This window comes from Desmodus rotundus, chromosome 1 (assembly GCF_022682495.2).
Source record: "Desmodus rotundus isolate HL8 chromosome 1, HLdesRot8A.1, whole genome shotgun sequence".
NCBI classification, from domain to species: domain Eukaryota; kingdom Metazoa; phylum Chordata; class Mammalia; order Chiroptera; family Phyllostomidae; genus Desmodus; species Desmodus rotundus.
In genome coordinates this window covers 89,217,588-89,230,754 of record NC_071387.1, presented here as the reverse complement: position 1 = coordinate 89,230,754, position 13,167 = coordinate 89,217,588, and the positions used below count along the sequence as shown (strand labels likewise).

Here is a 13,167-nt window from a genome sequence, read left to right as displayed (position 1 = left end):
GATTACTAGTCAGTCATCCCTAAGATGATGGTTTGGTCCCTGGTCGGGGTGCATCCAAGAAGCAACAAATTGATGTATATCTCTTGTGTGGATGTTCTTCTCCCTTTCTCTCTTTCCCTTCCCCTCTCTTTAAAATCAAACATATCCTCTGGTGAGGATAGAAGAAAAACTGTTCATCTTCTAAATTTCCTTCCTTCTAAATTTAGGCTGCACTCCACTTCTGAAATCTAACTTCACCTAGCTTTGATTATTGGTTCTACTTTTACCCCTCAGTTCAATCTGACCCCTCTTCCTATGACAACTCTTCACATATTTTAAGGTCATTATCCTCTTCCTTTGGAATCTTCTCAATAGAATCCCTATTCAACTATATTCAAAACTCCATATATTCTGTTAAGAATTATTGTATAACAACAACAACAACAGTGATAATATTCTTGTAATGTCTTTGACTGATTTAAGTACCAGGGTAACACTTATAAAACAGGGCCTCATAAAACAAGTTGGGAAATAATTCCCTTTTCTCAAATATTCTAGAAGAAAGAGTTTGCATATAATTGCTATTTTTCTTTTTTAAGTGTATTTTATTGATTATGCTATTCCAGTTTCCCCAATTTCCCCCTTTATCCCTCCTCTGCTCTGTACCAGCCAACCCTCCAGCATTCCCACCCCCCACACTTAGTTCATACCCATGTATTGTACATATAAGTTCTTTTAATTCTGTTTCCTATATTATTCTCAACCTATTCCCATCTATTTTATGCCTACCAATTATGCTTCTTATTCCCTGTACCTTCCCCCCATTCCCCTCCCCATTACCACTGAAAACCGTCCATGTGATGTCCATTTCTCCAATTCTGTTTCTGTTCTAGTTGTTTGCTTAGTTTTTGTTATTGTTGTTTTTCTTTTTCTTTTAGGTTCAGTTGTTGATAGTTGTGAGTTTGTTGTCATTTTACTGTTCATAGTTTTTGATCTTCTTCAATTTCTTAGATAAGTCCCATTAACATTTCATATAAGGGTTCAGTGATGATGAACTCCTTTAACTTGACCTTATCTAGGAAGCACTTCATCTGCCTGTCCATTCTAAATGATAGCTTTGCCGGATAGAGTAATCTTGGATTTAGGTCCTTGCCTTTCATGACTTTGAATACTTCTTTCCAGTCCCTTCTTGCCTGCAAGGTTTCTTTTGAGAAATCAGCTGTCTTATGGGGACTCCTTTGTAGGTAACTCTCTCCTTTCCTCTTGATGCTTTTAAGATTCTCTCTTTATCTTTAATCTTGGGTAACTTATGATGATGTGCCTTGCTGTGTTCCTCTTTGGGTCCAATTTCTTTGGGACTCTCTGAGCTTCCTGGACTTCCTGGAAGTCTATTTCCTTCACCAGTTTGGGGAAGTTGTCCTTCATTACTTGATCAAATAAGTTTTCAACTTCTTGCTGTTGTTCTTCTCCTTCTGGCACCCCTCTGATTCAGATATTGGAACGTTTAAAGTTGTCCCAGAGGTTCCTATACCTCTTGTAATTTTTTTGAATTCTTGTTTCTTTATTCTGTTCCAGTTGGATGTTTATTTCTTCCTTTTGTTTCAAATCATTGATTTGAGTACCGATTTCCTTCCTGTCACTGTTGGTTCCCTGAATATTATATTTACTTCAATTTGGGTAGCCTTCATTTGTTCCTTCATTTTGCAACCAAGCTTTACCAGTTCTGTGAGCATTCTGATTACCAGTGTTTTGAACTTTCCACCAGATAGATGGGCTATCTCCTCATCATTTAGCTCTTTTTCTGGAGTTTTGATCTGTTCTTTCATTTGGGCCATATTTCTTTGTCTTGGGGCACCTGTTATGTTGTAAGGGGGCGGGGCCTTAGGTATTCTTCAGGGCAGGGCAACCCTGTTTGCTTCGATGTGGTGCTGTCTGTGAGGGAGAGGTCAGAGAGGGAATAATGCAGCTAGCTTGCTTGGATCTCGCACCACTTTCCAATGAAGCCTTGTGTGAGATTGGGAGTTCCTCCCACCATGAAAACCCGTGCCATACAGTTAGCTTTGAGTCTTAGTTTCCTGTTCAGCCAGACATGCCTCTCTCTTGCAGTCCTCTGCCTTGCCTCAGGACCTCTCAGCCAGCTCTGCTGGTGTGGTCCACTGCCTTGCCACCGGTCTTCTCTGCCCGCCTGGCTGCCTACCTCCTTCCTACTGGTCTGGTGGAATGTTTCTTTAATTCCTTCATTGTCGGAGTTCCATGAAGTTTGATTTTCTGGCACTTCTGGTTGTTTATTGCTTTTGGATTGGTTGTTATCCTCATTTTGGTTGTGTGAGGAAGTGAAGGGTTTCTACCTACACCTCTATCTTGGTTGGAATTCTGAATTACTATTTTTCTTGTGTAAATATTCGGTAGAATTCATCTGTGAAGTCATCAGGTCCTGAGTTCTCTTTGTGGGAGTGTTTTAAGTATAAATTCAATGTTTTAAATAAGTAAGAGATTTTCAAGTTAATTTTTCCTGAGTCAGTTTTGATAATTTGTGTCTTTGTGTTTTTTTTTTTCCTTTCTGGTTAGTGTGACTGATATTTTACTAAATTCACTGGCCTTCTCAAAGAACCAGCTTAGAGCCTTGTTTTAAAATTTCAAGTTCACTTTTGTTAGTTACATTTTATCAATTAGAATATAGTCATTGGGTTGGTCTGATAGAAGATGGCGGCGACATAGGTGGGAGTGGAGTCCACTTCCCCTCAACACCAGGGAAATACCTAGCTGATCTGAGGAGCAGAGCGAACAGCCAACGGTATTCCAGCATATATGAAGATCAGAGACCAAAGATAGAGGACATCGAAAGATCTGACGGTAAGAAGAGTGCTTAAGGACAATAAGGTCCCCGGGACCTGCATGGGGACCAGGGCAGCTGAAGCCCCCGCCTGGGTGCAGGGTCTGCTGCAGGATTCTTGGGAGAGAGCCAGGCTGAGCTGTGTGAGCAGCCAGGTATGTGTTTGGACCAGGGGGGCTTGAATAGGAAGAATTTCTCAAAAAGAAAAAGAAAATAGAGGCACTCAGGGGCTAGTTAGAGAACTCTCCGCAGCAGCCGTGGCCTCTGGCGCCCCTCTCCCCTCAGCCCCTGGACGGTGAACACGATAAACAGCCCTGGTGCTCACCTGAAGCCCGGTTGCCCGCACCCAGATTAGCAGACTGGGGGCCCACACCTGACACCTCGGGTGGGCGTGCACGGGGAGCAGAGGCTAGCTGCCCCACCCACAGGCCCAAAGTGCTAGACCAGTCGGCTGAGCGCGACTCAGTACCAAAGCATCTGGATAAGCCTGCTGTGCGTGATTCAGTCCCAAAGCGGACCCACCAGCCCCGTGAGACTCAGGCCCATAGTGGCTGGATCGGCCAGCCCTCCACGACTCAGCCCCAGAGCTGCAGACCAGCCAGCCACAGGCGACCTAGGCCCAAAGCAGCAGATCGGCTGATCTACAGCCTGGCTGCCTGCGAGGGACCACACTTAAAACTACTACCTAGCCCCTGTGCACAGAGCTCTGCGGGACCTACTGGCTCTGGAGGACGAAGGCAGAACACCCAGCAGAGGGGAGTTGCAGGGCTAAGGGAGACTGCATTCCGCCGGAAAGACTCGACCCAGTAGGGGGATGAACCACCCCATAGCAGCACCAAGAGCCCCTAGCATCTAAGACAGCAAAGAGCAAGAAGGTGGAGTGTGAGTTGCCCCTAATTGGTGCAACTCAAGGACAGCACAACTAGTCAACTAAAGGCCTAGTGGGGACATGTCTGTGAGGACGTTGCTGCATGGAATGTCTGAGATTTTCCTGCCAAGGTTTTCCTCTAGGACTTTTATGGTGGTATGACTTATATTTAAGTCTTTTATCCATCTTGAGTTTATTTTTGTGTATGGCATAAGTTGGTGATCGAGTTTCATTTTTTTGCACATAGCTGTCCAGACCTGCCAACACCATCTGTTCAATAGGCTGTTTTTGCTCCATTTTGTGCTCCTGCCTCCTTTGTAAAATATTAATTGACCGTAAAGACTTGGGTTTATTTCTGGGCTGTCGGTTCTGTTCCATGGGTCTATGTGCCTGTTTTTATGCCAGTACCAGGCTGTTTTGATTACAGTGGCCTTGTAATACAGTTTGATATCAGATATTGTGATCCCTCCTGCTTTGTTCTTCTTTCTCAAAATTGCTGCAGCTATTCAGGGTCATTTATGGTTCCATATGAATTTCTGAAATGTTTGTTCTGTATCTGTGAAATATGTTATTGGTACTTTAATAGGTATTGCATTGAATCTATAAATTGCTTTCGGTAGTATGGCCATTTTGATGATGTTAATTCTTCCAATCCATGAGCATGGTACATGCTTCCATTTGTTTGTGTCTTCCTTAATTTCTTTCTTCAATGGTGTGTAGTTTTCTGAAAACAGGGCTTTTACCTCCTTGGTTAGGTTGATTCCTAGGTACTTTATTTTCCTTGTTGCTATATCAAATGGGATTTTTTTCCTGATTTCTGTTTCTGCAGTTTTGTTGTTGGTGTATAGGAATGCCTTTGATTTCTGAGTATTGACTTTGTATCCAGCTGTTTTGCCAAATTCATTTATTAGGTCGAGTAGTTTTTGGGTGGAGTCTATAGGATTTTCCAAGTATACTATCATGTCATATGGAAACAGTGACAGTTTCATTTCCTCCTTTCCAACTTGGATGCCTTTTATTTCTTTTTCTTGCCTGATTGCTGTGGCTATGACTTCCAATATTATGTTGAATAGGAGTGGTGAGAGAGGGCATCCTTGTCTTGTTCCTGATCTTAGTGGGAAAGCTCTAAGTTTTTTTCCGTTGAGTATGGTGTTGGCTGTACGTCTCTCATATATGGCCTTTATGATGTTGAGGAATGCTCCCTCTATTCCCACTTTGCTGAGTGTTTTTATCAGAAATGGGTGCTGTATCTTATCAAATGCTTTTCCCGAATCTATTGATATGATCATGTGATTTTTGTCTTTGCTGTTGTTTATGTGATGTATTATGTTTATTGATTTGCGAATATTGTGCCATCCTTGCATCCCTGGGATGAATCCCACTTGGTCATGGTGTATAATCTTTTTAATGTATTGCTGGATGCTGTTTGCCAATATTTTGTTGAGAATTTTAGCGTCTATGTTCATCAGCGATATTGGCTTGAAGTTTTCTTCGTTGTGTGTTTATCTGGTTTTGGGATTAGGATGATGCTGGCTTCATATGAAGAGTTTCGGAGTCTTCCATCATTTTGGATTTTTTCGAATAGTCTGTGAAGGATAGGGGTTAGCTCTTCCTTAAATGCTTTGTAGAATTCTCCTGTGACACCATCTGGTCCAGGGCTTTTGTGTGTTGGGAGTTTTTTGATGACTGCTTCAATTTTGTCCGCTGTTGTTGGTCTGTTCAGGTTTTCTGCTTCTTCTTCGTTCAGTTTTGGAAGATTCTATTTTTCTAGAAATGTGTCCATTTCTCCTAGGTTTTCAAATTTCTTGGCATACAGTTCTTGTAATAATTGCATCCTTCATCTCTTCTTGTGTAAGGCAGCCACCTTGCATTTATGAAATACCTAGATAGTAGTAACTTTAGGCAAAAAGATGAAAATGGAAAATTCTTGGTTTATCCCTGAAGGTCAATGATGATGAGTACTCTTGGCTGAGATGGGAATCCCAGTTAGAATTATCATTCCTGTGTCTCCCCTCTACAATTAGTTTGGCTGACCACTGAGGTCAAACTCACTGTTCCATCTGTGTCCTTGTCATTCATGGTCTAGGATTTGTTATTTAAGCTACATTCTTCTTACACCATTTAAAAATTTCCTGGATCTTACCATACATAATTATTTTACTACAAATATCTTATCATTAGTTACTTCTAATTAACACTAGGAAGCTATATAAAATAGGTCGCAAACCTCCCTCCAAAAAAAGTCACCTGGAAAGAAAAACATCAAATAAGCCTTGAATAAACTTAAATTTATGAAGCAATCTCTTATTCAATGAGAAAAATCTTCATCTGTGAACTTCCCAACTGTAGTTAGCCGCTGACAGCTGGAAATGCAGACCTGGATTGTTAGCAAAATACTACTCACTAAGCTTGCTAACCCAGAAAACTAAAAACGATTTTTGGTCACCAAATCATCCATCTAGAATTCCCTGAATCTATACCTGGGGGTATACTCTTTGGGAAGGTTAAATGATAATTCAGCTCCAGTATACTTTTCCAAGGTGGCATCTGCAATATGAGACTGAATAACTGCAAAAATCCTTTCAACATCATGTTGTGGTTCAAGTTCCATGACTATGTGATATGTAGCACCTGAAAGAAATCATTTAGAAGACCAAATGAATAATTTTTGTATTTTTTTAAATCTTTAAGACCAAATTTGGCTCTTTATGGTTCAGGTTACCTTGGTCCACAAGGAGGGGGGCATTGTATATCACAAAAGATTTTGTTTTGATTCTAGGGAGGCTCAAACCTAAAATTTCCAAATGTTTCTCCAGGAACCAAGACACTGAATAAGTGGAGACTTCCTGCATGATTTCAGTAGTGTTCTTAGTAAACAATAATAACAGTGTATATAAACAGATACAGTAGTTGCATGAAAATAGGCTCCTGTTTTCTGGCTAAAATTTTTAAAACTATAATCTTAAGGAATATTCATAATTGTAATCTTAAGAAATATTCATTTACTATTATTGGTTGTCCATTGTGTATCAGGCATTAACTAGGCCCTGGAGATACAGTAGTAAAAAAATTACATAAAAATTACTGCCCTTATAACAGCTATTTTCTAGCCAAAGGCCAGAATAATAAAGATGAATAAGTTAAAATATACATTGTGTTAGAAAAAAATACAGCAGAGAAGGTATGCATGAAATGTTGAAGGGAAGTTGTTAAATCTTAAGTGCCCATCAGTAAAGGAGTAGATCAAATAACTGTGGTAAATTTACGCAACGGAATACTACACAGCAGAAAGAAAGAGGGAACTCCTACCCTTCACGACAGCATGCATGGATCCGGAGAGCATTATGCTATGTGAAATAAGCCAGGCAGTGAAAGACAAATACCATATGATCTCACCTATAAGTGAACCTAATTTACAAAATAAACAAATGAGCAAACTAGAATCAGAGACTTAGAAATAAAGAACAAACAATAAAAAATAAAATAATTAATGAATATAATTCACCTAATTAACAAATAAGTAAAGAGAAAAATACATCTTAATACAATGTGGGAAATGATCAAATCTAATATCCATTTGTGATTAAAGTTCTCAAAAAAGTAGGCAAAGAAGGGACATTCCTCCACCTGGTAAAAGAGATCTATGTAAACTCTATAGCTAACATCACACTGGTGAAATACTGAAGGCTTTCTCCCTAGATCAGGAACAGGACAAGAATATCCATTCTCACCATTTCTATTCAAACCATACTTCAGGCCTCAGCCATTACAATGAGGTGAGAAAGAGAAATAAAAGGCATATATATTGGAAAGGAAGATGCAAAACTGCTTTTATTGATAGATGATGTAACTGTCTAGACAATCCTAAGGAATCTACAAAAAAGTTACTAGAATTAATGAATATTAGCAAAATCACAATATAGAAGGTCAATATACAAAAATATACTCTGCCTCCTCTCACAACCAAAAAAAGGATAACAACAGGCTTAAGATAGCCGCGAGATAGATGGGAGCGGAGTCCACTTCCTCCTGTACATGGGTGAAACATCTAGCTGATCTACTGAGGAACAAAGAGAACAGCCAACAGTACCCGAGTGTTTAAGAAGATAGGAAACCAAAAAGTATAGAGGACACTGAAAAAACAGATGGTAAGGGGATTGCTTTAGGACAAAAAGGTCCGTAGGACCAGCGCAGGGAACAGGGCGACTTGCAGCCCCAGGCCTGAGCCTGCCAGGCCTGCCACAGGACTCCTGGGACAGAGAGGGGTTAACGGCTCCCTCCCCTGCCAAACAAGGCTTCAGCAGCACCCAGAGACCTAATTGCTTGAAGTTGCAGGGAGGGGAATAAGGACCAAGTGTGGTAAACACACAGAGACCGTGGGCGCCAGCTGGGGAGAGTTGAGAGTTGGGCCATGTGGGGCCCTGACCCTGACAGTCCCAGTCTAGCTGGAGAGGTGGGCTGTGTGAGAGGACAGGCCTTTCCTTGTATGGAGTGGCAGGATTGAGCAGGAGGATTTTCTCAAAAAGAAAAAGACACTCAGGGGCACTTTGGGGAATTCTCCTGCAGCAGCAGGTCCAGTTTCCTCTCTACCCTGCTGCCCGCCTAGTGCTCCTAAGGAGGTGTGTGGGGCAGCGAGCCCAAATCCGAAGCACGGGGAGAGTGTAAGTTGGAGGAACCTAAGACCACAGGCACAGAGGAGAGTGTGAATCATGGAAGGCCCTGTACATGCGCACCCACAGCCCGGAGGAGGGTGCATGCCTGAACCTATGGGTCCAGGGGACACTGGAGAGATGGGCCAGAGGCTGCCTGAGTGCTGGTCAGGAATGGAGAAGAGCTGTGCTAGCCCACCTGAGTTGGCTGAAGGAAAAAAGAACAGCAAAACTGGCTTGGCCAGTTTGAGCCAGCAGGCTTGTTTTTCTTTCTTTTTTTAAAAGTAATTCTTGATTATTACTTTTTTATTACTTTTTCTTTCTTTTAACACCTTCTTCCTCTCTTTCCTGCTTGCGTGTTCTACTCCTTCTTTCTCTCCCTCTATATTTCTTCTTCCTCCCATCTTTTTTTTTTTTTTTTAATACTCACAGGTGAGACAATAAAACCTGGAACTGTGAAAAGACCAGAGTCTTTTGGACCCAAAGAGGGGGCACCCAACAGCTGAGACAGTGAAACAAATTTCACTTTGCTACTCCAGAGAACTTGCAAGTTATTGTATATTTGTATTATTATTATTTTCATTATTCTTACATGACGCATTTTATTAGTATTTTTGTATGTCTCTTCTTTCTGTTTAGTCTTCTTCACTTGACTGGTTTCCCCTTGTTCTCTCTTTCACAGAGTATTGATAATTAACTGTCTCTCACTTCACTTGGGTTCCATTAGCAAAATACTCTAGGACCTATACTCCCTATCCTAGTTATCCAGATTACATAGATTCCATCATATGATTGTTGCTCCATTACTATAGTAAATAATAGACATTCCATACATTTGTAAATACTACACAGCACCTCTCCCAGATCTCAGCCCACTTCACTGTTTCCTTAACTTTATTAGTGTTCTGGTTAACTCTATTCTCTCACACATTACACCTATTTTCTACCCTTTACTCTCACTTTAGCTCATAATCTGACCACCCACAAGCTCACAGCTTTCTAGATCCAACTCACAATCCTTTCCCTGCACAACAACAGTCTTATCTTCTTTCCACCCTTTCTAAAAAGTGGCTATTTGGGTGAAATATTACAGTTACCACTATACTTATCCAAAGGATCTCCTATCTCTTTTCTAAGGGCTGGTACTTTAAATATCATAGAATACACTCCTGCTGTCTTAAACCATTTCACCTTCCCCCTCCAACCCATCACAAAAAAGAGTAGGTAGAAGCTGTGAACACTAGGATACCTCCTGGAACAAGAAACCCACCAAGAAAGGAACCACCACCAACAGCTAAGAACAGAAGAAGGTGAAGGAGGGAGTGGAAGTCACAATAAGTCAACCCAGGACCTATCTGGAAATACAACTAAATAGTGGAGAAATTACTCAGAACAAACAACTGAACAAGAGCAAGAGAAAAGCCTCAACACCTTGTACACACTGAAGACCCAGCTCCAACACAACCTGCATAAACCTGCATAACAGAAAACAAGAGATGGTGGACAGAATGAACCTCAGTTAACCACCTGGTGGGAAGCACCCACCAAAGAAAGACACCAAAACAACCAAAAACCAAAGACATACACAGAGCCAACATAAACCACAGCCCAAGATCCATAATCTCGGGAAATCAAGGACACTGTACCAATGAATCTCACAGGTATTCTATAACAGATGTTTACACCATAAATCCAGAACACATCAACTTAAGAAGCAGAGGCTAACAGGAAGAGTCTTACAAACAATGGGAAGACAAAGAAACAATACCCAAGTGAAAGGAAAGGAGGAAGTCTCAGAAACAATGCTAAATGAAAAAGAGGCAAGTCAACTATCAGATATTGAGTTTAAAGCATTGGTTATAGGGAGCTTAAAGAGCTCACACAGAATTACCAAATACTACAGGGAAACTACAATCAACCAACTGCGAAATATATCAACATGAAAAAGGAAATAGAAACTATCAACAAGGGTCAAGAGGAGATGAAGAATACAATTTATGAACTGAAGAACATAGTAAAAGGAATGAAAAGCAGGCTTGAAGAAGCAGAGGATCAGATCAGCGAACTGGAGGGCAAGGTAGAAAAAAACACACAGAAAGAGCAAGAAAAGGAAAAGAGGCTCAGAAAGAATGAAGAGGCAATAAGGGAAATGCAGGACAACATGAAACATAACAATATCCGTATAATAGGAATACCAGAAGGAGAAGAAGAAGAGCAAGGGATAGAAAACCTGTTTGAAAAAGTAATGATGGAAAATTTCCCTAATCTGAGGAGAGAAAAATCCACCCAAATCCAGGAAATACAGAGAGTCCCAAGCAAGAGGAACCCAAAGAGACCCACTGCAAGACACATCATAATTAAAATGGTAAACTTCCAAGACAAAGAGAGGATCTTAAAGGTAGCAAGGGAGAAAAGGGAAGTAACATAGAAGGGAGCCCCAATAAGGTTAGCAACTGAATTCTCAATGGAAACGCTCCAAGCCAGAAGAGAATGGCAAAAAATATTCCAAGTAATGAGAACCAGAGGCCTGCAACCAAGGCTACTTTACCCAGCAAGGCTCTCAATCAAGATAGAAGGCCAAATAAGGAGTTTCCCAGACAAAAGAAGTCTAAAAGAATACAGCTCCACCAAACCAGCTCTGCAAGAGATGCTAAAGGGACTGCTTTAAGGAAAGGAAGGAAAAGAGAAAGAGAGAAGAACACAGGTAGGAAATAATGGCAATGAATAACAACCTATCGATAATAACCTTAAACGTAAATGGATTAAATGCTCCAATCAAAAGACATAGAATAGCTGAATGGATAAGAAAACATGACCCACACATATGCTGCCTACAAGAGACCCATCTCAGGACAAAAGACTTATACAGACTGAAAGTGAAGGGCTGGAAACAAACTTTCCAAGCAAATGGACAGGAAAAAAAAAAAGCAGGTGTAGCAATACTCGTATCAGACAAAATAGACTTCCAAAGAAGGGCCATAAAGAGAGACCCAGAAGGTCACTTCATAATACTCAAAGGAAGAATCCACCAAGAAGACATAAATATTGTAAATATATATGCACCCAACATAGGAGCACCCAAATACATACAGAAAATCTTGGAGGACTTCAAGAAAGATATTGACAGCAACACAATTATAGTAGGGGACATTAATACCCCACTATCAAAAATGGACAGGTCTTCCAGACAAAATATCAAAAAGGATATTGTGTCACTTAACAATACTCTAGAGGAAATGGACTTAACTGATATATATAGAGCTTTTCATCCCAAAGAAGCAAAATACACATTCTTTTCAAGTGTCCATGGAACTTTCTCAAAGATAGACCACATGATAGGACACAAAGCAAGCCTCAACAAATTCAAGAAAATTGAAATCATATCAAGCATTTTCTCTGATCACAAGGGGCTGAAACTAGAAACCAACCCCAAAGGAAAACACCGAAAACACTCAGAATCATGGAGACTGAATAGCATGCTATTAAACAATGAATGGGTCAAGAACGAGATTAGGGAAGAAATCAAAAACTTTCTGGAAACAAATGAAAATGAACTCACAACAACCCAAAACCTATTGGTCACAGCAAAGGCAATCCTGAGAGAGAAGTTCATAGCAATACAGGCGTACCTTAAAAAGATAGAAACATTTCAAACAAACAACCTAACTCTATGCCTAGAAGAACTGGAGGAACAACAAAGGCAGCCCAGAGCAAGCAGAAGGAAGGAAATAACCAAGATCAGAGCAGAGTTAAATGACATAGAGACTAAAAGCACAATTCTAAGGATCAATGAATCCAGGAGCTGGTTTTTTGTAAAGATAAACAAAATCGCCAAGCCTTTAAGTAGGCTCATCAAGAAGAAAAGACATAGGATCCAAATAAATACAATTAAAAATGAAAGAGGAGAGATTACAACTGATACCACAGAAATACAAAGGATTATAAGAAATTACTACGAAGAACTGTATGCTAAGAATTTGAAAACCTAGATGAAATGGACACATTTCTAGAAAAATATAATCTTCCAAAATTGAATGAAGAAGAAGCAGAAAACCTGAACAGACCAACAACAGCAGACGAAATTGAAGCAGTCATCAAAAAACTCCCAACACACAAAAGCCCTGGACCAGATGGTGTCACAGGAGAATTCTACAAAGCATTTAAGGAAGAGCTAACCCCTATCCTTCACAAACTATTCGAAAAAATCCAAAATGATGGAAGACTCCCAAACTCTTTTTATGAAGCCAGCATTATCCTAATCCCAAAACCAGATAAAGACACAACGAATAAAGAAAACTTCAGGCCAATATCGTTGATGAACATAGATGCTAAAATTCTCAACAAAATATTGGCAAACAGCATCCACCAATACATTAAAAAGATCATACACCATGACCAAGTGGGATTCATCCCAGGGATGCAAGGATGGCACAATATTCGCAAATCAATAAACATAATACATCACATAAACAACAGCAAAGACAAAAATCACATGATCATATCAATGGATGCAGAAAAAATATTTGATAATATACAGCACCCATTTCTGATAAAAACACTCAGCAAAGTGGGAATAGAGGGAGCATTCCTCAACATCATAAAGGCCATATAGGAGAGACCTACAGCCAACATCATACTCAATGGACAAAAACTTAGAGCCTCCCCACTAAGATCAGGAACAAGACAAGGATGCCCTCTCTCACCACTCCTATTCAACATAGTATTGGAATTCCTAGCCACAGCAATCAGACCAGAAAAAGAAATAAAACGCATCCAAATTGGAAAGGAGGAAATGAAACTGTCACTGTTTGCAGACGACATGATAGTGTACATGGAAA

The 13,167-nt window shown here is 40.3% G+C and overlaps 1 protein-coding gene across 1 annotated transcript in view; it reads right to left on the bottom strand.

Moving 5' to 3' along the window:
• The window catches only part of LOC112304812 (phospholipid-transporting ATPase ABCA3-like), a 328,364-nt gene that overhangs the window by 160,488 nt on the left and 154,709 nt on the right, over positions 1 to 13,167 (bottom strand). The window contains exon 17 of the mRNA XM_053925911.1: positions 6,161 to 6,311. Coding sequence (XP_053781886.1) covers positions 6,161 to 6,311 — 151 coding nt within the window. The remainder of the gene's footprint in view (positions 1 to 6,160; positions 6,312 to 13,167) is intronic.